The sequence below is a fragment of the Bos indicus genome, chromosome 23, assembly GCF_029378745.1.
Source record: "Bos indicus isolate NIAB-ARS_2022 breed Sahiwal x Tharparkar chromosome 23, NIAB-ARS_B.indTharparkar_mat_pri_1.0, whole genome shotgun sequence".
Lineage (NCBI taxonomy): Eukaryota > Metazoa > Chordata > Mammalia > Artiodactyla > Bovidae > Bos > Bos indicus.
The window spans coordinates 20,843,506-20,871,047 of NC_091782.1; the positions used below are offsets into that span (position 1 = coordinate 20,843,506).

The window sequence follows — 27,542 nt, forward strand, 5'->3', positions numbered from 1 at the left end:
TCAAATAACTGATCCAGGGTTGCCGTGCATCCCATGCGAATCTGCTCACTGAACAGATACAGACACATGAATCTGTCCACGTGGAAGACAGTCAGGTTACAGGACTGCTCCACTGCTCAGGGAGCTTCTAAAGTACCCAAACCAGGTATGAACACGCCTGAGAAGGCTGTTAAAAGGAGTACAATACACTCTGACAGCTTTACAATGTCCTCAGGGAAGATATGAGTGCTTCAAATTTGCTATTCAGAACTAAGTAGATAATTAAAGCTACTTACATGTAAATCACTGGCTTGATTCAATAGTCTCTATGGTCCTTTTTGGCTTTAACTTTCTTCAGTCATTCATAAACTTAAACAGCCTAGAAATAATCATTTCGTACATTACATACCATGCTTAGGGAAGAAATATTTCTGGGTTCCTTCCAGGTGTGTTCTAGACACATGGAAAAAATTTTTTTTAAATGTGTGTGGAATTGGGGTGAAGAATGAGGCAACAATAGACTCACATCCTAGGTTTTTGCTTCTTGATTTTCAAAATGACTCCAGTCAACTTCAAATTGTAGGTTGGAAAGATAGGGCTAATACAACACAGAGCTCAAAGTGTAGCTGAATTTTTAAATTAATTTTTTAAAAGCATGATTCCAGTATACAAAGAATGAATGCTGTTGTAAAATGCATTTATATGTAACTTCACCTTATTCCACAAAGGACTTGCAGTGGCATAATATAAACTAAAAGTAAAAAAGGCTGGCCACCCAGGCATGGGGTGGCTTCTATCACAAGCAGGTGGGTGATGTTATCGGACTGCCACGGGACCCTGGCCAGCGAGCGTGGGACACTGACCAGCTGGGGTGGCGAGTGCACCTGCCAGCAGGTAAATCACGCTGGACCAGCCACCTCTTTGAGTAGGTTGTGAATTGTGTCTCTTGCAAGTGCAGAGGTTGAAGCCCTAATCCCCAGTATTTCAGAATGTGACTGTCTATGGAGATAGGACCTTAAAGATGTCATGAAAGTCAAACGCAGTCCTAAGGGTGAGCCAAATCCAAATATGACTGGTGTCCTTACAAGAAGAGGAGAGCAGGAGGAGGACCACGGAGAAGGTGGTCATCTACAAGTCAAACACAGAGGCCCTCCTAAGAAATCAACCCTGCCGACAGCCAGTGAATCATGAGAAAATAAATTTCTGTTGTTTAAGCCACCCGGTCCATGGTACCTTGCAAAGGCAGCCCAGTAAATGAATACAGGTTTGACGTCCCTGAATCTCTGGGAGAGATTCAGACATGGGTCTGAGTCCTGTCTGAGTACACGGAAGACGTAGAGGAGCACTCTGAAGTTCATGAGCTGCTGGGGGATTCGGCAAACATTGGGTGTCCCTGGCAAACATCCAGGATGAGAGCAAAACAGCTCAATGGCACCAAGCACATCTGAGGGTTGCAGACGAGTGACATGGAGAGGGAAAAATAAGAAGATAAGGGATTTCAGTGAGCAGGTTGGTGACCCTACTGAATCCCAAGAGGCTGGACCACAGGAGGTAATCCTTGAGGACGCGGGAGCCTGTGGCTGGGAAGCTTCAGTGGGTGGTTGGAAATCATGATGCTGAGTGTCCTGGGGAAGGAGGTGGGTCTGGGTGCCCTGGGTGGGGTCATCGACAGTACCATTATCACCTGCATCAGCAGCGGTGAGGAGTCAGGACTCCACGGGCTTCTGGAAAAGGGGCCAGAAACCTACCGACTTCTTCTCTGAGGTGGTATGCTGGCACTGAGCACAGAAGTGACTTTCTCTTCTTCCCAAGTATTTAGCTCTTGCTGGCTCCCTTGTCCATTTCTGTGTCTGCAGAATCGGTCTGGGCTCAGGCTCGGCCTGGGCACACAGCACAGAGGAGCTGCTCTGGGTGTTCATCCAGCCCTATGGCTTTGTAAAGGCCTTTTCTCTTTTTAAACTTCTGAGTTTTACTATAGCGACATTTCTTAAAAGATCCCATTTTGTTGTGTTGGTATGATTTGATCTTCAGGAAGCCACAACCCAATACAGGTTTGTTCACCAATTTTGTACTCCTAGAAAAGTGGCTTCTGTTTATTTCTGATAAACTGTGCCAACCAAACAAGTACATCTTTTATTTTAAGGGGAGCCAGTAAAGCAACACAATATCCAGGGCTCCCGTACCCTCTGGTACATATTCACCTCTGTCCAACAAGGCCAACTATAACCGATCCAGATGCCTTAGGTTAAACAAGATGGATTATTAAATACATTCACAACTGGTCAGAAATAAGAAAGAGCCCAGCCAGTTTTGCTTATGGCAAAGAAGAAAGGATAGGTATTTTCAGGAATGAAAATTAGCCTGAAACAATCCAAAGTATCTCAAAGTAAATATGAAATTATATGGAAATCTTTGGTATAATAAAAAGTCTTGCTATTTTTTCCGTCCTCCTCTGTAATACACCTGAATTGTCTTCTTAGAGCATGTGCCTCAATATTTAAGAGAGCTCAGCCCTCACCCCACGGATCTGAGCTTTAGTATATAGCCATTAACAAAACCCAAGAGTGGAGCAGCTGAAGAGACAGTCTGGGGCTAAATATAGTCTGTTGATTACTAGTTTGTACCTTCAGTAATTAATTCCAGTTTCACACCCCAGGGCCGGCCTGTGCACTAGTGAACTGGGGCATCTCAGATTCATGGGCCATAAGAGCTGAAAGGAATGGCAGAGGCCACGTTGACCAGGTCTGCCGACCTGAGTGTGAGTCCTCACTCAGTAACTGAGCGATCTTGGGCCAATGTCTCAACCTATTTGAGCTTGCATGTTCTCACCTGCAAAATGGGCCCTCTTACAATGCCAGCTTCTTAGGGTCATTGTCAAATGCATGAGATAAAGCAAGTAAAGTACTCAGCACATGTGCTGAGTGTCAGTGATTGTTATTGCTGTGACCAGAACAATGTTCCTCAACTTGAACAATGGTCGGGGGAGGCCGAGCTCTGGGGAAATTACATGTTGTCCAACTGAGTTGAATTTCAACATGCTGGCATTTGAGGCATAAGATTACGCATGTCCTGTGTGTTCGTTCACTGCATTACTGCTTAAAGAGTAGGCAGAACCGCCTGCTGTATAGGTCAGATGGAGATGGAGGTAGCAGCTAGATCGGCATCAGGAGAGAAGGGCTCCCTTCATCTACTGCATTATCAATAGTAGCAATATTTTGAAAGAAATATTTTTTTCTGAGCAGTGGTTCTCAACAATATTGACTTAAGATACTCAGTAAACCACATTTTAAAACAGATGTGCTATCCTCCAGTTCCTGTTGCTGCATTTATAGAACACAGGCAGAGTAGAATTTGCATAATTCTGAAGGGCCCTACGATTTCTGGAATGCTGAGTACTGGCTTCAACCTAAAGTCACCAGCAGCATTAGCCCCTAGCAAGAAAGTCAGCCGGTCCTCTGAGGCCTGAAGCCAGGCACTGACTTCTCCTCTCCAGTTACGGAAGTCCTAGATGGCACCTTCTTCCCAATAGAAGGGCATATCGTCTACATTGAAAATCTGTTGTTTAGTGTAGCCGCCTTTATTAATTATCTCAGCTATAGCTTCTGGGTAATTTGCTGTAGTGTCTTATCAGCACTTGCTGCTTTACCTTGCACTTCTATATTACAGAAAAGTTTTCTCTCCTTAAACCTCATGAACCAGCTTTGCTAGCTTCAAATATTGTCGGTGTAGGTTGCTTACTTCTCTTAGCTTTCACAGACTCGAAGAGGGTTACAGCCTTGCTCTGGATCAGGCTTTGGTTTAAGGGGATATTGTGGCCGCTTTGGTCTTCCATCCAGAACTCCAAGTTTCTCCGTATCAGCAATAAAGGCTGTTTCACTTTCTTATCATTCGTGTGCTCACTGGAGCAGCACTTTTCATTTCCTTCAAGAACTTTTCCTTTGCTTTCACAACCTGGCTGTTTGTGAGCACCTAGCTTTTAGCCTATCTTGGCTTCAACCTGCCTTCCTCACTGGATTTAATCATTTCTTAGCTTCTGACTTCAAGTGAGAGAAGTGAGAATTTTCCTTTTATTTGAACACTTAGCGAGGCTATTGTGGGGTTACTATTTAGCCTTATTTCAACATTGTTGTGTCTCAGGGAACAGGGAGGCCCAAGGAGAGGGAGAGAGATGGGAGAACAGCTGGTGGGCAGGGCAGTCAGAACACACACACAGCTTTTGTCCACTGAATGTGCAGTCTTACATGGGAGTGGTCCTGCAGTGCCCCACACAATTACAATAGTAACATCAAAGGTCACTGGTCACAGAAAACCATAACAAGTATAATCATGATTTTAAAATTTGAAATACTGTGAGACACAGAGACATGAAGTGAGTAAATGCTGTGGGAAAAATGGTGCCCATAGACTTCACTTGCACTTTTCCCTTTCCTGCATTGGAGAAGGAAATGGCAACCCACTCCAGTGTTCTTGCCTGGATAATCCCAGGGACGGGGGAGCCTGGTGGGCTGCCATCTATGGGGTCGCACAGAGTCGGACACGGCTGAAGTGACTTAGCAGCAGCAGCAGCAGACTTGCTCAACACAGGGCTGCTACAAACCTTCAATTTGCTTAAAAAAATAAATAAATAAAGTAATACCTGTGACAGGCAATAAAACAAGAGATGCTTGTTTTCTACTTATTTAGCTGCTCCTGAAAGACTGACTCTTTCTCAGATGCTTTAACAAATGTGTCAGGATTGAATCTTTTTAGTCTGGCCCAAGGCATGTCCCATTCTGTCCCCATTACAGAATGAAGTCATGTGGTCAAGGGACCAGAAGTGGCTCTAATAGGCCAGGCTAGGGTCAGAGTAGGTGTGACCAGATCAGAACAGATCAGATCAGTCACTCAGTCGTGTCCGACTCTTTGTGACCCCATGAATCGCAGCACGCCAGGCCTCCCTGTCCGTCACCAACTCCCGGAGTTCACTCAGACTCATGTCCATCGAGTTAGTGATGCCATCCAGCCATCTCATCCTCCATCATCCCCTTCTCCTCTTACCCCCAATCCCTCCCAGCATCAGAGTCTTTTCCAATGAGTCAACTCTTCGCATGAGGTGGCCAAAGTACTGGAGTGTCAGCTTTAGCATCATTCCTTCCAAAGAAATCCCAGGGCTGATCTCCTTTAGAATGGACTGGTTGGATCTCCTTGCAGTCCAAGGGACTCTCAAGAGTCTTCTCCAACACCACAGTTCAAAAGCATCAATTTTTCGGTGCTCAGCCTTCTTCACAGTCCAACTCTCACATCTATACATGACCCTTGGAAAAACCATAGCCTTGACTAGACGAACCTTTGTTGGCAAAGTAATGTCTCTGCTTTTGAATATGCTATCTAGGTTGGTCATAACTTTCCTTCCAAGGAGTGAGCGTCTTTTCATTTCATGGCTGCAGTCACCATCTGCAGTGATTTTGGAGCCCAGAAAAATAAAGTCTGACACCGTTTCCACTGTTTCCCCATCTATTTCCCATGAAGTGATGGGACCGGATGCCATGATCTTTGTTTTCTCAATGTTGAGCTTTAAGCCAACTTTTTCACTCTCCACTTTCACCTTCATCAAGAGGCTTTTTAGTTCCTCTTCACTTTCTGCCATAAGGGTGGTGTCATCTGCATATCTGAGGTTACTGATATTTCTCCCAGCAATCTTGATTCCAGCTTGTGTTTCTTCCAGCCCAGCATTTCTCATGATGTACTCTGCATAGAAGTTAAATAAGCAGGGTGACAATATACAGCCTTGACGTACTCCTTTTCCTATTTGGAACCAGTCTGTTGTTCCAAATACAAATTTGGATATATACAAATACAAATGTTCCTGCATACAAATTTCTCAAGAGGCAGATCAGGTGGTCTGGTATTTCCATCTCTTTCAGAATTTTTCCAGTTTATTGTGATCCACACAGTCAAAGGCTTTGGCATAGTCAATAAAGCAGAAATAGATGTTTTTCTGGAACTCTCTTGCTTTTTCCATGATCCAGCGGATGTTGGCAATTTGATCTCTGGTTCCTCTGCCTTTTCCAAAACCAGCTTGAACATCAGGAAGTTCACGGTTCATGTATTGCTGAAGCCTGGCTTGGAGAATTTTGAGCATTACTTTACTAGCGTGTGAGATGAGTGCAATGGTGCGGTAATTTGAGCATTCTTTGGCATTGCCTTTCTTTGGGATTGGAATGAAAACTGACCTTTTCCAGTCCTGTGGCCACTGCTGAGTTTTCCAAATTTGCTGGCATATTGAGTGCAGCACTTTCACAGCATCATCTTTCAGGATTTGGAATAGCTCAACTGGAATTCCATCACCTCCACTAGCTTTGTTCGTAGTGATGCTTTCTAAGGCCCACTTGATTTCACATTCTAGGATGTCTGGTTCTAGGTCAGTGATCACACCATCATGATTATCTGGGTCGTGAAGATCTTTTTTGTACAGTTCTTCTGTGTATTCTTGCCATCTCTTCTTAATATCTTCTGCTTCTGTTAGGTCCATACCATTTCTGTCCTTTATCGAGCCCATCTTTGCATGAAATGTTTCTTTGGTATCTCTGATTTTCTTGAAGAGATCTCTAGTCTTTCCCATTCTGAAGCTCATTCAGCCCGGTCTCAAATTCCAGAAGACCTCCGGTTAAGGATCCAGAGAGAAGCCAGCGACCGCGCGCTAAAGTGCAGGCGGCTGCGACCGGCGCGCTAAGCATGGCCAAGAGGAGCTACCCCACTCTGAGGTCAGGGGCAGAAGCCGGGAGGACCCCATGCCTGAAGGGCGGCGGCCTAGAGGAGTTACCCCACGTCCGAAGTCAGGGGCAGCGGCCAAGAGTGCCAGCCTGCGACGGTGCAGGAACAGCCGAGAGGAGCTACCTTGCGTCCGAGGTCAGCGGGGGCTGCCGAAAGGAGATACCCAGCGTCCGAGGTCAGGGGCAGCGGCCGGGAGGAGCAACCCCATGCTGTGGCTGCGCGGGCACAGGAGGGCCTAGAGGAGCTATCCCACGTTGAAGGTCAGGAAGGGCGGCGGTGAGGAGATACCCCTCGTCCAAGGTAAGGAGCATTGGCTGTGCTTTGCTGGAGCAGCAGTGAAGAGATATCCCAAGCCCAAGGTAAGAGAAACCCAAGTAAGATGGTAGGTGTTGCAAGAGGGCATCAGAGGGCAAACACACTGAAACCATACTCACAGAAAACTAGTCAGTCTAATCACACTAGGACCACAGCCTTGTCTAACTCAATGAAACTAAGCCATGCCCGTGGGGCAACCCAAGATGGGCGGGTCATGGTGGAGAGATCTGACAGAATGTGGTCCGCTGGAGAAGGGAATGGCAAACCACTTCAGTATTCTTGCCTTGAGAACCCCATGAACAGTATGAAAAAACAAAATGATAGGATACTGAAAGAGAAACTCCCCAGGTCAGTAGGTGCCCAATATGCTACTGGAGATCAGTGGAGAAATAACTCCAGAAAGAATGAAGGGATGGAGCCAAAGCAAAAACAATACCCAGCTGTGGATGTGACTGGTGATAGAAGCAAGGTCCGATGCTGTAAAGAGCAATATTGCATAGGAACCTGGAATGTCAGGTCCATGAATCAAGGCAAATTGGAAGTGGTCAAACAAGAGATGGCAAGAGTGAATGTCGACATTCTAGGAATCAGCGACCTGAAATGGACTGGAATGGGTGAATTTAACTCAGACCATTATATCTACTACTGCGGGCAGGAATCCCTCAGAAGAAATGGAGTAGCCATCATGGTCAACAAAAGAGTCCAAAATGCAGTACTTGGATGCAATCTCAAAAACGACAGAATGATCTCTGTTCGTTTCCAAGGCAAACCATTCAATATCACAGTAATCCAAGTCTATGCCCCAACCAGTAACGCTGAAGAAGCTGAAGTTGAACGGTTTTATGAAGACCTACAAGACCTTTTAGAACTAACACCCAAAAAAGATGTCCTTTTCATTATAGGGGACTGAAATGCAAAAGTAGGAAGTCAAGAAACATCTGGAGTAACAGGCAAATTTGGCCTTGGAATACAGAATGAAGCAGGGCAAAGACTAATTGAGGTTTGCCAAGAAAATGCACTGGTCATAACAAACACCCTCTTCCAACAACACAAGAGAAGACTCTACACATGGACATCACCAGATGGTCAACACCGAAATCAGACTGATTATATTCTTTGCAGCCAAAGATGGAGAAGCTCTATACAGTCAGCAAAAACAAGACCAGGAGCTGACTGTGGCTCAGACCATGAACTCCTTATTGCCAAATTCAGACTTAAATTGAAGAAAGTACGGAAAACCATTAGACTATTCAGGTATGACCTAAATCAAATCCCTTATGATTATACAGTGGAAGTGAGAAATAGATTTAAGGGCCTAGATCTGATAGATAGAGTGCCTGATGAGCTATGGAATGAGGTTCATGACATTTTACAGGAGACAGAGATCAAGACCATCCCCATGGAAAAGAAATGCAAAAAAGCAAAATGGCTGTCTGGGGAGGCCTTACCAATAGCTGTGAAAAGAAGGGAAGCGAAAAGCAAAGGTGTGACCAGCTCATCCCAATTTGCCTGGGACTTTTCTGGTTTCAGGGCTATAAGGCTCATGCTCCAGGAAATCCCTGGATTTAGGGCACACTGGGATAGCTGGTCATCCTAGAAGTCCATGCTGGAGAAGGGAGTGTCATCAGCCCCAGTAAGACTAAGAGTGAAGATGGTATGGTTTCCCAGAGGAACCACCAGAAGGGGAAATGGGTTGTGGGCAGCCAAAAAGTCACATCCTCTCCACAAGCGTTTCTGGATTAGGGTCACCTTGGCAACAGGGACCAAATCTAACTTATTTTTGCATCTTTTCTAAAATTTAGCACATTGCCTTCCACTCAGTAGATATGGTAAATTCTAGCAGTTGGTGATGAACAGGGAGGCCTGGCATGTTGCAGTTCATGGGGTCACAATGAGTCAGACACGACTGAGTGACTGAACTGAACTTAACTTCCACATAGGAAGGCCTCAAAAGAATTTATATTATTTCTTGCATAACTTTATTAAATATTAAAAAAATTCCTAAAGCATGAAGAATGCCTAATACTAAGTAGTTCATGATGGATAAGACAGAATCACTTTTAACAGGAGCATTCAAAATAGTTTACAATCTTACTCGATTGAGATTATTCAAATGCAGTCCTGCTGAAGATGGAGTGGGTGTGGGGATTCCATTAAACGAAATTTCAAAATTACTAAAGTACTATGATTTCTAAGGTCCTTTCCTCCTCATATTTAAGAGAAAACTGTATTATGTTGTCTTTACATTAACATCTAAAGTATATTAAAAAGTGAAACTTAAAATAGTGACTTGAAATTTGATTCATCAGTTTCAGCTTTGTCATTAAATCAGACCGAGCAGTGGACAGGAACTTTTCTCTTGGGGGATGGTACGGTTTTTCTTCTGAAACTTTTTTCCCTGTAACTTCTGACCCCTTCCTGCCAGCAATGAGTGATGCATCATTATTAGGAACTTAAAAGAGAAATAACTGCATGAAGAGCTATGTCTTTGATTTTGAAAACAGGGTAAATTATTTTAAATATTTTGCATTAATGAATAAAGGAAATCAACACTGAACATTTATTGGAAGGAATGATGCTGAAGCTCCAGTACTTTGGCCACCTCTTAAGAAGTGCCAACTCACTGGAAAAGACACTGAAGCTGGGAAAGACTGAAGGCAAGGGGAGAAGAGGGCAACAGAGGATAAGATGGTTGGATGGCATCTCGGACTCAACAGACATGAATTTGGGCAAGCTCTGGGAGATGGTGAAGGACAGAGAAGCCTGGTGTGCTGCAGTCCATGGGGTTACAAAGAGTCGGTATGACTGAGAGAATGAACAGCAATGAATAAACAATAAATCTGGTGTCTAGTTAATGGGAGGGAAAAGAGATACTGCCTCTAACAGGCTGCTTCCAAACCTGCCATTGGCCACGGAGGCAAAGACTCTAGTTGTAATTGTTTTGTGTGTATTGAGCCAAGTCAGTTCTCTTTGGGGCACCACAGTCACTTGCACACAATGGATGTATAGTGTAGCTCCTAGCTCATTTCAGTCTCCAACACAAAAAGGGTCTAAACTGTATCCCTATTGCTAAGATTTATATACAATTATTTTTTCAAAAGGTGAGCTGAAAGAATATTATACATGTGTTTTTAGTTGCTTTAGTGGTGTCCAACTCTCTGCAACCCCACAGACTAGCCCGCCAGGCTCCTCTGTCCATGGAACTCTCTAGGCAAGAATACTGGAGGGGGTTGCCCTTTCCTCCTTTGTGGATCTTCCAGATCCAGAGATGGAACCCAAGCCTCCTACATCTCCTGCATTTGCAGGTGGATTCTTCACCACTGAGCCACCTGGGAAGCCCGGAAGTGTATTATAAATTAATGCTATTCTTTTGCCTACCTAAATAAAGCAATATGTTAAAAAAAATCACATTGGAAATGGAAAATTTGTTGCGGTTGTGTTTCCTGTTATTATGATAAATGATCTTCAACTTTCCTATAGTGAACTCTTTTGGTGGCCTTTCCAACACCCACTCCACCTCACTCCCGTTGACACAAGTGGTGCAGACTGGGAAAGAGAACTCAGCTCATAAGTGCAGACTGAATTGGTCTGCTGGGAATTTCATATTCCTTGCTGGCCTAGGTTTGGGCAAATAAAACAATTCTAATCAAAGTGATCGAAGGAGATGGTTGCTGGAGCCAAAAACAAAAACAAACAAACAAAAAAAACCCCTAGAAGTCACTTCTGTTGCTTGGTAGAAGTGAAAAATGAACCATATGATCTCTGCTGCCACTGTTATCTTTACCACTAGAGGAACCAGAAGCCAAGTCTGTTAATAGGCACGTGAGGAAGGAACTCAAGATATGGTGATATTGTTGAGCTGCTAATTCAACCAGTTCTGAAGCCTGTCCTACCTCTGAACTTCCTGTTTTGTGAGATCAGGAATATCCTTATTATTTAAGCCCAACTGAAATAGGCTTTCATTTGCAGTTGAAATAGTAAATATTTGTAGGATAACATTTGTCCCTCTGTTCTGACCACATTATCTTACAGAGGAAAGCAGAGTGCACAGGGATCCCTGATCTGACCCAGTCACAAGGGCAGGGGTGGTGGTAGGGGCAGTGGATGAAGGGAGTCCTTCTCTCCTGATGCTCTTCCAGCTACTGTCTCCATAACCATCTGACCTTTAAGGCAGGCAGTTTGGTTTACTCCTTAAGCAGTCAAGCACCCAGTGAATGAACAAGCAGGATCATACACCCCAAATGACAGAGCACTGAATTCAGCTCAGTTGGGCATCATGTCATTTCCCCCAGAGCTCAGACTTCCCTGAATATTGTTCTGGTCACAGCAATAACAATCACTGACACCATGTGTGTTGAGTACTTTACTTGCTTTATCTCAGTTATCTGACAATGACCCTAAGAGGCTGTAGAAGGGCCCATTTCAGAGATGAGGACATAGAAGCTCAAACAGGTTGAGACACTGGCCCAAGATTGCTCAGCTACTGAGTGAGGATTCAAACTCTGATCTGGCAGATTGTAGGGACTGGTCAACAAGGCCTCTGCCATTCCTTCCAGCTCTGACAGCCCAGGGATCTGAGATGCTTCCATTCAGAGGTGCACAGGCCAGCCTTGAGGTTTGAAACTGGAATTAACTTCTGAAAGTACAAACTAATAATCAACAGAATATATCTAGCCCAAACTGTCTCTGCAGCTGCTTCTGAACTCTGGAGTCTGGGTAGTGGTTGTACACTAAAACTCAGACCCACATGTATCTGTCAAAAAGAAATGCCCATTCTCAGTTGGTAGCCATTCCTAGGTCCCTACTGCACGGACTGTGTTTTTTGCAACCTTACTCATAAACTGCCTAGTACTCAATTCACCTGTTAAGGTGCTTACTTCCCCAGTAACACAGAATTATACTGTTTTGTATCACACTGTATTTATCCCAACTCACAGGAACTGGCTAAAGCTGCTCTAAACTTGTGCTGGGCCCTGAGGCAGCCAAAGCCGTTTTTCCAGTAGATACCTAAGCCTGCAGGAGCCTGGAGTTAACTGGGAGTGAACTGCAAGGGCTGTGCAATAGTCAGAGGCCCTTTCCGGGACTCGCTGCGTTTCAGGTCCCCTGAAGGGCACTCAGCCCTGGGACGCTTAGGGAAAGGGCTTGGGAGGAGAGAAGAACGAACCACTCCTTCCGGACCCTATTCAGCCCCACCAAAGCCTCTGTCCCCAGGTGGTACCTGAATCTAACCAATCGGAAAGGGAGTTACATCGACCGCGGCTGCGGCATCCAATCCGAGGACCTGTCTCACGCTCCGTCGCCCGCTGGGTTCCCGCAGGCTGGAAACCTGTTCCGCAGTCGCGCGCGGGACGGCCACGAACCCTAGGAGCGCCCCTGGCAGCGCGGGTGTCGCGGAGAAGGGGCTGTTAATTGTGGTAGGGGGAGGGCGCCCCTCTATTGCGCAGGCGCTTCAGGAAGAACTCGGTCGGGCTCCTGCGCCTTCAGGTCTCCGTCGCTCCCCAGACCCACGAGCGTCGGGTTCCGCGCGCGCCCGGTTCCGCGCGCTGCAGAGAAGCGGCGGCAGCGGGTGAGTGTGAGATTCGCGCAGCCGGCGTTCCGGACAGAAATGCCGCACCCTCCCCCGCCCGCCGGGGGCTTTGAAAATAGTGGTCGTGAGATCCCTTATCCCTGATAGCCACACACCTGCCCCGAGGGGACAGTCGCGAGGGACCCCGGAGCGGCCGGGAGGTGCCTGGCTGGCTGGGGGCGGCAGAGGGCGGGGTGGAAAGCGGAAAGGAAATTGAGCGAGTGGGCGCGGCCTGGGCGGGCGGGCAGCGGGGAGAGGGCTGAAGCTGGGTCCGTGGGGAGAGAGGCGGAGGGGGTCGGCCTGACAGCCGTGGAGGCCGTGGAGGCCGAGGGGGCTGGCGGGGCGGGCGTTTCATTGAACCCGAACGCCGTCCAAGGCACAGATCAACCTGCACTGGCCTGAGTATTCGCTGAGAGTCGATGGTCGTGACACAGCCAAATTGAAAAAACGAATTTCCTGGAAAATCTAACAGGAAAGATCCCATCGAAGTGCTTTTTCTCGGCCAGGCACCGTGTTAAGCATTTTACAGTTAAGCTTCCTTTTCCGGGCACAGCATCCCAGTGTACAGATGGAGACAGCCCTGCTCGGAGACTTGAAGCGCAGCTGGTGACCACTAACAGATTCAGTTTTATACCAGCTCTGACCCCACTAGGGTTTTTTGTTTAACCACCGACCTTCTGGTGACCCAACCCAGAAACCTTGCCAGTACTAAGTCAACTGCTCCTTTTAATATCCGGTTTTCTTTTCTTTCTTCCTTTCCCCCAGAGGTTGTTCTGAGCCCTTTTAAGGAAATTAAATGTATTTAAAAGCAGGGATAAGATAATTTATAGCTAAAATACATAAAATATAAATGTTATGAGCCCCTTAGGGTCCACAAGGAGCTCATAACAATAAATATATCCTCTTCGCTTTTAAATTAGCTACAAAATACAATTTGGAAGAAATTTTGATGAATACACAGGGGGAGTTATGTAGAAAGTAAAATTAAGTGGAGTTGTTTTGAAGATGCCAGAAATGTGTGTGTATGTATTTGTGTGTGTGTGCTGGAAAATTGAAGAATACTTTAGAAGCCTAGAGTTTCTAAGAAAGTCTTTTAGTGAGTAGCTTTAGTTTTTGTTTAGAATATCAAGAAAATAATAATAGGGAAAACCACCTAAGTTATCTATGTGCATAGACAATACTATTTTCATTTTATTTTAAAACTGATTATAAATAGTATTTGTGAAGTATTTAGAGTAAGGCTTTTTATTAGGGAGCAGATGACAGGCTGCTGCTGCTGCTGCTAAGTCACATCAGTCGTATCTGACTGTTGGTGACCCCATGGACTACAGCCCATCAGGCTCCTCTGTCCATGGAATTTTCCAAGCAAGAGTACTGGAGTGGACTGGAACCTACCAGGGTCTTTTGTCCATGGGATTCTCCAGGCAAGAATACTGGAGTGGGTTGCCATTTCCTACTACAGGGGGTCTTCCCAACCCAGAGATTGAGCCCAGGTCTCCCGCATTGCAGGCTGATTCTTCACTGTCTGAGTCGCCAGGGAAGCCCCAAAATAACACCATACCCGCTAGCATTTACTCTCCATTTCTCCTCACCCGTTTGCTCCAGGCAAATCTACTTTACGTCTGTATAGATTTGCATATGTAGGCTTTTCATTTAAATAGAATCATACAATAAGTGACCTTTTGTGACTTTCACTTAGCACGGCGTTTCAAAGGTTTATCCAAATTGTAGCATGTATTATCACTGCATTCCTTTTTATTGCCAGATAGCATTCCATCGTGTGGATATACCACTTCTTATCTGTTTATCACTTGAGATGTTTCCACTTTGTGACTCTTACAAATAATGCTGCTGTGACCGTTTGTGTACAAGTTTTATTGTGGACATATATTTTCATTTCTCATAGGCATATGCCTAGTAGTAGAGTTTCCAGGTCATATGGTAACTGTTTAAACTTTTGAGGAACTACCAGAATGTTTTATAAGTGCCTGGACCATTTCCATTTTCATCAGCAGTGTAAAAAATTCTAGTTTCTGTATTTCCTCACCATTACTTGTTATTATCTGTCTGTCTGTCTGTTTTTTATATCTATCCTAGTGGGTATGAAGGGGTATCTCGTGGTGTTTTGCTTTGTATTGCCCTGATTACTGTTGATGTTGAACATACTCATGTGCTTATTTGTCATTTCTATATCTTTGGAAAAAAGTCTTTTCAGCTTCTTTGCTCATTTAAAAAATTAGACTATTTAACTTTTATTGTTGAGTTGTTACAGTTCTTTATATATTCTAGATACAAATCATTTATCAGACATGTGGTTTGCAGATATTTCCTCTTATCCCTTAGGTTGTCATTGCTTCATGGTATCCCTCCAGATGTAAAAGTTTCTAATTTTGGTGAAGTTCAATTTATTTTTGATTCTCACTTGTGCTTTTGGTGCTGTATCTAAAACGGCTTTGCCTAACTCAAGGTCATGAAGATTTATCCCTGTATTTTCTTCTAAGAGTTTTATAGTTTTAGCTCTTAACTGTGGTCTGTGATCCATGTTGAGTCAGTTTTGTGCAGGGTATGAGCTAAGGGATACAGAGTTATTCTTTTGCGTGTGGATATCCAGTCGTCTCAGCACCATTTGTTGACTTGTCTTAGCATCCCTCCACTCTTAGAAGCAACCCTACTGGAAAAATTTTAGACATCCTGTGATATTCCATTTGTAGTGATTCTTCAAAGGGCTTAGCTTTCAAAACAATACTTGATGATGTATGGGTCTCAAGCACACCATTACAGGAAGCTGTGGTGTTGTAGAACAGAAGTCACTCAAGCTCCTGGTTGGTCTTCCAAGATGACAGCCAGGTTCATTGTTTTCTTGTTTTGTCCCTATTTTGAGTATTTTGTATTTGAAAAGTGTAAAGCTCTTGTGGTGTTGGTGTTTAGTTGCAAAGTCATATCCAGCTCTTTTTGCAACCTGTGGTCTGTAGCCCGCCAGGCTCCTTCTGTCCATGGAGTTTCTCAGGTGAGAATATTGGAGTGGGTTGCCATTTCCTCCTCCAGGGGCTCTTCCCCAGCCAGGAATGGAACTCACATCTCCTACATTGACAGGCAGATTCTTTACCCTGAGCCACGTGGGGAAGCTCTTGTCCTCTGATATATGGCACATCCATAAATTTTGGTGGTGTTGACTTTAGTTATATTAGATATTTATTGAATTTTTTTTTTAATTACCTAAAAGAGTGTTTGGGCAAAGACTTAATGTGTAGGAAGTAGCTTTAAGAGGTTTGGAAACACAGGTTATTACTGAAGAACTGTTATAAGTCACCTACATAAATGATTATTGTCTCTATATTACATCTCAGACAGATTGTGATAGCATTGTGCAGTAAAAGGGAATTAAGGTTGGCAACCCACTCCAGTGTTGTTGCCTGGGAAATTCCATGGACAGAGGAGTCTGGCAGGCTACAGTCCATGGGGTTGCAGAAGAGTCAAACACGACTTAATGACTAACCAACAACAACAATGATTTCTGTAACTCTTTCATAGTAATTTGCATGTGGGTTGGGCCTGGATAATGGAAGGACTTGAATGCCAGGCAGAAGTGAGTGTTGGGACATTCTATATAGGCAGGGGGACTTTGAATACTGATTTTATTAGGGAAATGTCATGAACAGAGCTACAGGGAAGGTTATGTTGGGAGCAGATGTTGGGTAAGAGGAAGATGATTGAGGTAGGAAGATCAGTTAAGAGGCAGAAGGGCTCCAGACAAGAGACGTTGAGGACTTGAAGAAGTATAGCATCTGTGGAAAGTCACTCTACATCACATACCATATTTTCTTAGGACCAAAGAAGATAGAGACTGAAGGCAGGGAGATTTGTTTGGGGAGAGCTGTTTTTGTAATCAGTAGATTATTAAAAAAATAATAAAAAGTCAGGGAGTTCTCTGAGCCTGGGGAATGAGGTAAGGCAGTTAAGTGGCCTCTCGGTGTCTGAAGGGGATTGTTTCTAGGAGCCCCAGATCAGATCAGATCAGTCGCTCAGTCGTGTCCGATTCTTTGCGACCCCATGAATCGCAGCATACCAGGCCTCCCTGGACATCACCAACTCCCGGAGTTCACTCAGACACGTGTCCATCGAGTCAGTGATGCCATCCAGCCATCTCATCCTCTGTCGTCCCCTTCTCCTCTTGCCCCAGTCCCTCCCAGCATCAGAGTCTTTTCCAATGAGTCAACTCTTTGCATGAGATGGCCAAAGTACTGGAGTTTCAGCTTTAGCATCATTCCTTCCAAAGAAATCCCAGGGCTGATCTCCTTCAGAATGGACTGGTTGGATCTCCTTGCAGTCCAAGGGACTCTCAAGAGTCTTCTTCAACACCACAGTTCAAAAGCATCAATTCTTCGGCGCTCAGCCTTCTTCACAGTCCAACTCTCACATCCATACATGACCACGGAAAAACCATAGCCTTGACTAGACGAACCTTTGTTGGCAAAGTAATGTCTCTGCTTTTGAATATGCTATCTAGGTTGGTCATAACATTCCTTCCAAGGAGTAAGCATCTTTTAATTTCACCACTGCAGTCACCATCTGCAGTGATTTTGGAGCCCAGAAAAATAAAGTCTGACACTGTTTCCACTGTTTCCCCATCTATTTCCCATGAAGTGATGGGACCGGATGCCATGATCTTCGTTTTCTGAATGTTGAGCTTTAAGCCAACTTTTTCACTCTCCACTTTCACCTTCATCAAGAGGCTTTTTAGTTCCTCTTCACTTTCTGCAGTAAGGGTGGTATCATCTGCATATCTGAGGTTTATTGATACTTCTCCCTGCAATCTTGATTCCAGCTTGTGTTTCTTCCAGTCCAGCGTTTCTCATGATGTACTCTGCATAGAAGTTAAATAAACAGAGTGACAACATACAGCCTTGATGTACTCCTTTTCCTATTTGGAACCAGTCTGTTGTTCCATATCCAGTTCTAACTGTTGCTTCCTGACCTGCATACAAATTTCTCAAGAGGCAGATCAGGTGGTCTGGTATTCCCATCTCTTTCAGAATTTTCCACAGTTTATTGTGATCCACACAGTCAAAGGCTTTGGCATAGTCAATAAAGCAGAAATAGATGTTTTTCTGGAACTCTCTTGCTTTTTCCATGATCCAGCGGATGTTGGCAGTTTGATCTCTGGTTCCTCTGCCTTTTCCAAAACCAGCTTGAACATCAGGAAGTTCACGGTTCATGTATTGCTGAAGCCTGGCTTGGAGAATTTTGAGCATTACTTTACTAGCGTGTGAGATGAGTGCAATGGTGCGGTAGTTTGAGCATTCTTTGGCATTGCCTTTCTTTGGGATTGGAATGAAAACTGACCTTTTCCAGTCCTGTGGCTACTGCTGAGTTTTCCACATTTGCTGGCATATTGAGTGCAGCACTTTCACAGCATCATCTTTCAGGATTTGGAATAGCTCAACTGGAATTCCATCACCTCCACTAGCTTTGTTCGTAGTGATGCTTTCTAAGGCCCACTTGACTTCACATTCCAGGATGTCTGGCTCTAGGTCAGTGATCACACCAATGTGATTATCTGGGAGCCCCAGTGGGTACCAAAATCCACAGATGCTCAAGTCTCTTATATAAAAGGGCTTGGTGCAGTGAATACAGTTGACCGTCTGGGTTTTCCATTCATGACTGGTTGGATTCATGCATGTAAAAACCTGTGAATATGGAGGGCCAGCTGTTAAGTCTTTGACGGTAGAAAGGAAGTCTAAAAGGGATGTGGTGATGAAATGCATTTCAACAGCTGTTGCTTTTCTTCCGAAGTTACTGTGGCATCCAAGGGCCTAGACTTTGTCTCTTCACCTCCTCTGAATACTGAGCAGGTTCAGAGTGAGGTGGGGCCTTTTTTCTCAAATAATATATATTTCTTATTCCTCTTTGGAAAGTGTTAGTTGCTCAGTTGTATCCAACTCTTTGTGACCTCATGGACTGTAGCCCACCAGGCTCTTTTGTCCATCAAATTCTCCAGGCAAAAGTACTAGAGTGGGTTGCCATTTCCTTCTCCAGGGGATCTTCCCAACCCAGGGGTCAAACCTGGGTCTCATGCCTTGCAGGCAGATTCTTTACCATCTGAGCTACCATGGAAACTCCCTACTCCCCTTTTGCATGCCAATATTTTTCAGTAGGAACTGATGTTGAGCCAGTACGATAGAAATTCTACACCCTAATTTCTGAGGATTAAAAGGAACGATAGGGTACTAGCCATTAAACCAGAAAAATAATCTTCCTCTCTGGAGCTTCTGAACGTTTGGCAGAAAATGTTATTTCTGTTTTGTGTAAAAGGATTGTTTTTATTTCTTCATTTGTTCTTATTAAGCCTTTAGAATAATTTCTGCTCTTGCAGACAAGCAAGGCAGTCAAATTTGTGTGAAGTATAAGAATGGCCCATACCCCCTTCAGAGCATGAAAATGAGGCAGGACATATAATTCAACAAGTAAAGGCAATTTTGTTTCTCCCACTTTAGCTTTATTCAGTTACCTTTCAGTAAGTGACAGCATTTGATTTTTAAGTTGATGTATGTAAATCTGGTGTATAAACAGTTTTTAAATGTTGGTTTTCGTTTCCTGATGGCTCAGCTTTGGAAATCGAATCCAAATCAAGCAGCATGACTACTTAGGAATTGTTTGTTTTTTATCTTAGGAACCCCGCTACCCCCTTCAGCACGTTCACTATGAAGTTACTGTTGATGCTTTTGTTTTCGGGACTTATGACTGGTTGTAGAGGGAACTCTTCCTCTGCTTCACCACCTAAGTTACTGCTGGTATCCTTTGATGGCTTCAGAGCTGACTATCTGCAGAACTATGAATTTCCTCATCTCCAGAATTTTATCAAAGAAGGTGTCTTGGTAGAGCAGGTTAAAAACGTCTTTATCACGAAAACGTTTCCAAACCACTACAGCATCGTGACGGGCCTGTATGAAGAAAGCCATGGCATCGTGGCTAATTCCATGTATGACGTCAACACAAAGAAACATTTTTCTGACCACAATGACAAGGACCCGTTTTGGTGGAATGAGGCAGTCCCCATCTGGGTGACCAATCAGCTTCAGGACAACAGATCGAGTGCTGCTGCTATGTGGCCCGGTACCGACGTGCCCATTCACAATAGCACGCCGTCCTATTTCATGAACTACAGCCCCTCAGTGTCATTTAGGGAAAGGCTCGGTAATGTCACCACATGGCTGAGCAGTTCGAACCCACCAGTGACCTTTGCGACACTCTATTGGGAGGAACCAGACGCTAGCGGCCACAAATACGGCCCCGAAGATAAAGAAAACATGCGCCGAGTGCTGGAAGAAATAGATGAACACATTGGTGAGCTGGTTCACAGACTCAAGGTGTTAGGACTGTGGGAGAGTCTTAATGTGATCATTACAAGTGATCACGGGATGACCCAGTGTTCTAAAGACAGGGTGATAAACTTGGACGGCTGCCTCGACCCCTCGTACTACACTCTTATAGACTTGACCCCAGTTGCTGCGATACTTCCCAAAATAAGTAAGTAAACTTTTAACCAAGGAATATTTCAGTGGGTCAGTTGATTGAGGAGGGAGGGTTTTGTAAAAAGAATGGAGCTTGGATTTTATGTGGTTCACCACCATACACTCTTATACTCACTCAGAGTTAGGACTGTGTTTTTCCTGTGATGTTTTTCTTAGGCCGTTTAGGTTCAAAAGGATATTTTCTTTGCTTTTTGATATATTTCTTTTATGTTTATCTTTTTATTGAAGTGTAAGTGTACATCAAAGTGACTCATATATATATATAGTTTTGTGTGAGATATACCTAATAATTTTCATCTACTGATCTTAGAATTAATAGTTAGTAGTAATATGTAATTAGTTTATGTTTACTTAGGAAGCTAGATGTGAAATTTGCCCCCTTTGTATAAAAGTCTACCCGGGATAATCACAAAATGAAAAGACAGATATGTGAATGCATGAAAGGGGTGTGTGCGGGTGTGCACGTGCACTTGTGTGCACCCAGCACTGTTACATTAGTATTATTGCCCTGTTTTTTTTTTTTTAATGATTAATAGGAATTAATAGATAACATTGTTCAGGGCTTATTTCCAGTTATTCTAGTTAGAAATATTGTTTCCTTATCAGTCAACATGACCTTTTTCCTTTGCTGTTTCCTTTTCTTCCAGATAAAACAAAGGTTTATAGCAAACTGAAAGTCTGTGACCCTCACATGAATGTTTATCTCAAAGAAGACATTCCTGCCAGGTTTCACTATCAACATAGTGATCGAATTCAGCCTATTATTTTGGTTGCTGATGAAGGCTGGACAATTGTGCTAAATAAATCATCACTAAAATGTAAGTATTTATTTAGGATTTTTCTTCTCTGTCCTTGGGATAAATCACATGTTGTGACATTCTTCCACTAACAAGGTACTTTGATTTAGAGATGTTGACACAGTGTAATTAGTTTGATTTTCAATTAGATGATTCTCAGGTTTCCATTTGAGAACAATTTTTAGAAACCATAGTTTGATCCTTATATTAGAAGGTTGGGTGATCTTAAGGGTGAAGGAGTAGTTTTACTTTTTTGTTACCAAAATTGCAGTGACTGTGAGTAACTTTCAGGAATTGTTCTCTTGATTTGTAAAAATAAGAGAGTAGGAAGAAGCAAAGAAAATAAAAGAAAAGTCAAGAAACAAAATAAAGGGAGAGAGATTAACTAGTTCAAATTCCTTTTTCTTTTTTAGTGTTAAAAAAAATGTGTCCAAGTTTTCCCCCATGATGAAATAATATACCTGAGTGCTACTGCTATTTAGAACACCAAGCAAGAACCAGAAAGTATACAAACAAAAATCTACCAAGTAAACAAAGCAGAATCTTGCCACAAACTGAGGAAATGTTTAAGGAAGAATTAAGAGGTCTCCCCTGAACTGAAGCTTATTTACTTGTTTGTTAAATTCAATTTGAATGCATTTTTTTAAAATCTGATTTTATAGACCATAGCAGGGGTCATAAAATTCTTCTGTAAAGGGCCAGATAGTAAATATTTCAGTCTTTGTGGGCCAGCTGGTCTCTGTCTCAACTACTCAGTCCTGCCTTACAGTGGGAAAGCAGCCACAGACAATACCTAAATAAACTGATGTAGGGTGTCCAGTGAAACTCCCTTTACAGAAACAGGCAGAGGGCTGCATTTGACCAGCCTCTGTCATCTGCCAATCTCTGATCTATAGCAGTTCAGATGTGTCAGGCAAGGATAAAACTGAAGGCCGTTAGAATTTATGTATTATTAATGCTTACCTTGAAAGTGAAAGTCACTCAGTCGTCTCTGACTCTTTGTGACCCCATGGACTGTAGCACGCCAGATTCCTCTGTACATGGAATTCTCCAGGCAAGAATACTGGAGTGAGTAGCCATTCCCTTCTCCAGGGGATCTTCCTCACCCAGGGATGGAACCCAGGTCTCCTGCATTGGAGGCAGATTCTTTACCAGCTGAGTCACCAGGGAAGCCCACAAATACTGGAGTGGGTAGCCTATCCCTTCTCCAGGGGATCTTCCCAACCCAGGAATTGAACTCAGGTCTCCTGCATTGTAGGCAGATTCCTTACCAGCTGCGCTACCAGGGAAGCCCATAATATTTATCCTATATACTCATTATTGAAAACTTGTAAAATACAGAAAAGTTCAGAAAAGAAAACAAAAACTATTCATACTTCTTCAATACAGAAGCATAGACAGATGTTAATTGTGGGCGTTTGCCCCCCTCTAATCTTTTCCTGTTACATACACTGCATATTTTTATTATTAAATCATATGGTTTATGGTATCATTTACAATCATACTCATTTATATTATTGAAATCATAATATCTATATATATCATTATATTCTGCTATTTTTTGTACTGGTCACAGCATTATTTTTATTATGAAATATTTCAAACATAGAATTAAAGAATGATATATTAAATAAAGAAGTAAAGAATGATATAGCAAACACTGATAGAGTCATCATTCAGTCACCTGAACCTCGCATGGAAGTGGGAGCTTGTCAAATGTGTGCTTTGTTGTTCGGTCATGTCCAGCTCTCTGTGACCCCGTGGAATGTAGCCCACCAGGTACCACTGTCCATGGGGATTCTCCAGGCAAGAGCACTGGAGTGGGCTGCCAGGCACTTCTCCAGGGAGTTCCAGGGAATCTTCCCAACCCAGGGATCAAACCCAGGTCTCCCACATTGTAGGCGGATTCTTTACCATTGCTAAGTCATGTCCCACTCTTGTGACCCCATGGACTATGCCTGCCACGTTCCTCTGTCCATGGGATTCTCCAGGCAAGAATACTGGAGTGGGTTGCCATTCCTTTCTCCTTGTTAAATATAACTGATGCATATTAAAAGGCAGTATTTAAAAAAAAATAAAGTTGATAGTTGAGAGTCTTATTTTGGAGTGATATCTGGGACCATCAGGTTTTTCTTTGACTTTTACTGGAATTACACATTGGAGTCATCTAGTTAGATGTCACATTCAAGGCAAGAATCCCTCCTGTAATGTTTTCAGTCCCCTGACCCTCTGGACATTGAGGTGTCCTTTAGCTGTTGGTAAACCAATGGTGTGGGCTTCCCGGGTGGCACTAGTGGTAAAGAACCCACCTGCCAATGCAGGAGACATAAGAGACACAGGTTCAATCGCTGGATGGGGAAGATCCCCTGGAGGAGGGCATGGCAATCCACTCCAGTATTCTTGCCTGAAGAATCCCATGGGCAGAGGAGCCTGGTGGGCAGCATTCCATAGGGTTGCAGAGTCGGATACAGCTGAAGTGACTTAGCACACGTGCATCCGTGATGTATTCCACATTCTGCGTCTTGTCCAGGGGCAGCTGACAGAGGTCAGGCTGCTGGCTCACTTCCTCCCCACTCACTGCTTTACTTGCTTCTGCTCCCCCAGTTACTCAGAACCTCAACCCAACTGCTCTCTCAATCACTGGTGCTCTTTGCAGGGGCTTTTTGCAAACAGTGTCGGATGCTGACAGGTGAAGTGCTTGGGGCTAGGACTGAGAACTGTGGGGTCGCACAGAGTCGGACACAACTGATGCGACTTAGCAGCAGCAGCAGCAGGACTGAGAAACCCATCAGTCTGAGAGAAGGTTTTAAAATGTGAGGTCATGACCAGCTGGGAAAAAGGAGGGGTGTATGTGCAAAATACAGGAGGTGGCTGAATTGAAGAAAATAGATAATTTTTTTTTTAGCCCCTGTTTGGCCCAACTGATCAGAATTTCAATGGATGGGAATTAAACTGACAAGAATCCAGTGTATTTACACTAGAAACAGGCTATTTCATAATAGCAGGGCTGATCTTGTTTACTAACATCATCTTCTTCTTTTCCAGTAGGTGACCACGGTTACGATAATTCTCTGCCTAGTATGAATCCGTTTCTAGCTGCCCATGGTCCTGCATTTCACAAAGGCTACAAACACAGCAGCATTAATACAGTGGATATTTATCCAATGATGTGCCACATCCTGGGATTGAAGCCACATCCCAACAATGGAACCTTTGAGCACACCAAGTGTCTGTTAGTGGACCAGTGGTGCATTAACCTCCCAGAAGCCATTGGAATTGTTATCGGGGCGCTCCTGGTCTTGACCACGCTGACCTGCCTCATCATTATCATGCAGAACAGAGTCTCCGGGCCCCGGCCATTTTCCCGACTTCAGCTCCAAGAAGATGATGATGATCCGTTGATTGGGTAACACGTGCCGGGCTTTATACAAGGTGGCTTTAAGTAGGGCACACCCAAGGAATGGTGTTACAACTATGAAAACATATGCTTCGAAAGAACTTGGGCCAGGCATGCTACAATTATTTTGTCTTTTCTTGTGTTTTGCTGCATTAGCTAATACAAAAAAATTCTGATCGTAGGGAAAATTGCTAGTAAATCATTAGTTAGCACCAACTGTTTCTCTGACAAGAAACTTGTTTTGAGAATAATACTGCCTTTGCTCCCTCCTCCCTTTTTTTTTTTTTTTTTTTTGGCAATGAAGATTAGACACATCTTGAGATGAAAATATACTAAAATTTAGTGCGTGTGCATTTCAAATAAATTTTTATATTTGTAAATTATACAACAAAAATCTTTGTAAAGTGTGTGGATTTTGTGTATAAGGGAAGAAAAGTTTCCTATATTTTTATATGTACCTTTAATAGAGTTTGTATCCCAAGTAAACCCTTGAGGTAGGAAAATTCTCTGTGATGGTTAATAAAATGGATTATGAGGCAGAAAAGATCTAGCATATGAAGAAACTATTTCAAGAAAAGCTACTGTAAAAAACAAGCAAAAGCCCCATGATAACAAGATTGAGTCTTTGTGTGTCTCTGTTAAGACCCTTAAGCTATTAAAACCTCAAAAGGTTTATCTTTAGAAGAGTATTGCTAAGAGGAAATTAAGAAAATAGAGGAAAGTGCTTTTCTCACTTTATGCTTAATGCCTTTGTGTAAGTTATTTAGTTTGTGTGTGTGTGTGCGTGCGCGCGCACGTGCGCCAGGGTGTTGCCTGCTTGGGTGTACAGACTTCATGTAACTTACAGGAGGTGGTGAGATGTGAGTGACCTGGAGACAGACCCTCACTAACCCATAAAACACAGATCTCAGGAAAGGTTATAATTGCACTTCACATTCATGTAGTTCCTTCTAACTCACAAGTTAAATTCATAATTTTTAAAACCTTGTGAATTTTTGTTAGCATTTTTAACATTCTTACGCTATTACAACCAGAGGTCTCCAAGTACTGCAGAGAAATTTATGACCTGACTACAAATCTGGTTCTGATTGGGTCAGAATGAGAGATTTTTCTGTTTGCCTTTGGGAATTTTATGCCTTACTTTTTAGGCAATAGTGTAGCTAAATTTAAAATGAAATTTAATATCTTTTGATCTTCTATATTAATCATATGTTAAGTAACTGAATAAACTCTCAGAACTCTGTTAACCTTTAGGAGCCTGAATTCTGCCTTTGCTTTTATTCTCCCATATCTGGTTCATAAAAGTAACCACTCTGCTCGTAATTTTTTTTAGCATACTTGTTCAGAGCCGACCATATGTTGTTATAACTGCCCTCCTAGCTTTGCAAAGTGTACCTTCTAAGAATCAAAATCAATAGGAAGAGACTGAATTGTAGCAGATGAGATTTTATACACTAGAGGAAAAATTGGGTTCAAGAACCATTCATCAGGAGCTGAGGCAAGCAATTAATATTACTAGTGTGATCTTTAAAGTAATATCACTAGTGTGATCTTTAAAATTTTATTACTAGTGTGATATTTCAAGTTTTGACGACAGAAAATAAGCTGGATAACAGTTTTACAGATACAAAAATAATGGAGGGTAACTCTGCAGCCCAGTGAAATGCTGATGATCTGTGGTGGTCAGGAACAATGGTGCCAGTCGTCAAACCCAGAATTCATCCTTTGGTCACTGCTTGCTAATCTCCCAATCCTGGTATTTGGTGCCTGTTGTTCCAGGGGTTCTTGAGAATCATTTCCACACCCTGCATGAATAGTCCGGGCATGCAGTCATAAAGTGACTGTGTTAAAAACAGCATAGTAAATAAACCAAACCACCAGGACTTATTTTGCTTTTTGACAGATTTTTATTTCTGATGTGTTTTCCTCACATAAAAGTTATCCTAAAGGTTAATAGTTGATCTGAACAAATAATAGAAAAATTTCTTTCTACTTCAATTCCCATTAAAAAAAAAAAAAGCACAGAAGAACTGTCACATTTACAGCAGTGAGGATTTTTTGAAATGTCTCAAGCGCTGAGTGAGTTGAGCTTGGTCCTTGCAGTGGTGTGAGCTTTATTGGCTGTATTGGTGTGATTGGTGGAAATGGACCCATTGCAGCCAGCATGTGAGGAGACTTTATAGAGGATGGAATGGGAAGGGCTGCCCCTTCAGGGTCTCAACCCTCTGAACAAAAGACCTATTTGTCTTGTTCTTCATTCCATTCTGAAAATATGGACTAGAATTAAAACTGTAGATGTTTTATGTATATGTTGGTGGGACAAAAAGAGTATTTATTTAATAATCAAAGAGATGTTTATATATTATTGTATTGAACTTTATATTAATTCATCTGTATCTTTAAAAAATGATCACTTAAAGCCAGTGATCTCCTCTAATACACTGAGAAATACTTCGGTAAAGCCAGCCTTCTTCACTTGTTGCGCATTTTGTTAAATCATTGTTAACATGCTTCTCTATTTTCTGAGTTGTAGGAAGTATTTGGCTCCAGGAAAGATTTAACTGTTTATGACAGCCATACTCAAAGGTAATAGGAAAACTTTTTAATAACGGTTTTTCAGTGAATGAGTTCAGAATAAGTACATGTTCTTATAATGTAGGGACAGTTCTGCCGCTCTCATTAATGTGCAAGTCCTTCTGGTAAAGAGCAATAGCATACAAAGTATTTCAGTGCTCTGTACCGCTGCCTTTGTGTTACTGTTCCATTAAGCTTGGTGTAAGGATTTAAAGATGAATTCTTGGAACGGTAAATGATTAAAAAGGCCTTTGCCTTGTTCTTGGGTGTTTTTTCTTCTCTTGCCCATGTCTGGTAAACTTTAAAGATGGTTGTATTTAATTTCTTTTATTTGAAGGATTTTACTTCATTGTGAATATATAAAGCTACAAATGAAGGATAAAGATGACATGAGAAGTCTGTAATTTATTGTAGATTCTTAAAATACTGTGTAAATAAAATGACATGAGTGTGTTTTAAAGAAGTTTATGTGTAGTGCCTTAAGTTAAAATATATTTTGACTATATTGTTTGAATTCAAAGCTATGACTTTGCCTATTATTTTAAAATTTTATGTGAATAAAATAAAATGTTACCAAAACATTTTAATTGTAATGATTAAATATGTGATGTCCTTGATGATTTTTTAAT

The 27,542-nt window shown here is 42.8% G+C and overlaps 1 protein-coding gene and 1 long non-coding RNA gene across 3 annotated transcripts; one reads left to right on the top strand and one right to left on the bottom strand.

Annotated features, from left to right (window-relative positions):
• Positions 1 to 4,032: 4,032 nt before the first annotated feature.
• On the bottom strand, positions 4,033 to 12,364 carry LOC139178957 (uncharacterized). The gene is made up of 2 exons (XR_011563394.1): positions 12,266 to 12,364; positions 4,033 to 11,656 (listed from the first exon to the last, which is right to left on the bottom strand). It is a non-coding gene; the product is annotated as an uncharacterized lncRNA (long non-coding RNA).
• A 24-nt stretch (positions 12,365 to 12,388) lies between these two features.
• Positions 12,389 to 27,494, top strand: ENPP4 (ectonucleotide pyrophosphatase/phosphodiesterase 4). Of its 2 annotated transcripts, none has more exons than XM_019986103.2 (4): positions 12,389 to 12,613; positions 19,284 to 20,140; positions 20,793 to 20,963; positions 23,988 to 27,494. In XM_019986103.2, the coding sequence occupies exons 2-4, from the start codon at positions 19,315 to 19,317 to the stop codon at positions 24,350 to 24,352; spliced, it is 1,362 nt and encodes a 453-aa protein (XP_019841662.2). In that variant the 5' UTR covers positions 12,389 to 12,613; positions 19,284 to 19,314; the 3' UTR covers positions 24,353 to 27,494. The 2 variants fall into 2 exon arrangements, with proteins under 2 accessions (XP_019841662.2, XP_019841663.2); XM_019986104.2 differs by lacking the exon at positions 12,389 to 12,613 and adding an exon at positions 12,657 to 12,774.
• The last annotated feature ends 48 nt before the right edge of the window (positions 27,495 to 27,542 follow it).

Coding starts and splice junctions, on each gene's coding strand:
- ENPP4 (XM_019986103.2), top strand. CDS start 19,315: ATGAAGTTACTGTTGATGCTTTTGTTTTCGGGACTTATGACTGGTTGT. Junction 20,141..20,792: donor TGCGATACTTCCCAAAATAA/GTAAGTAAACTT, acceptor CTTTTCTTCCAG/ATAAAACAAAGGTTTATAGC. Junction 20,964..23,987: donor AAATAAATCATCACTAAAAT/GTAAGTATTTAT, acceptor CTTCTTTTCCAG/TAGGTGACCACGGTTACGAT.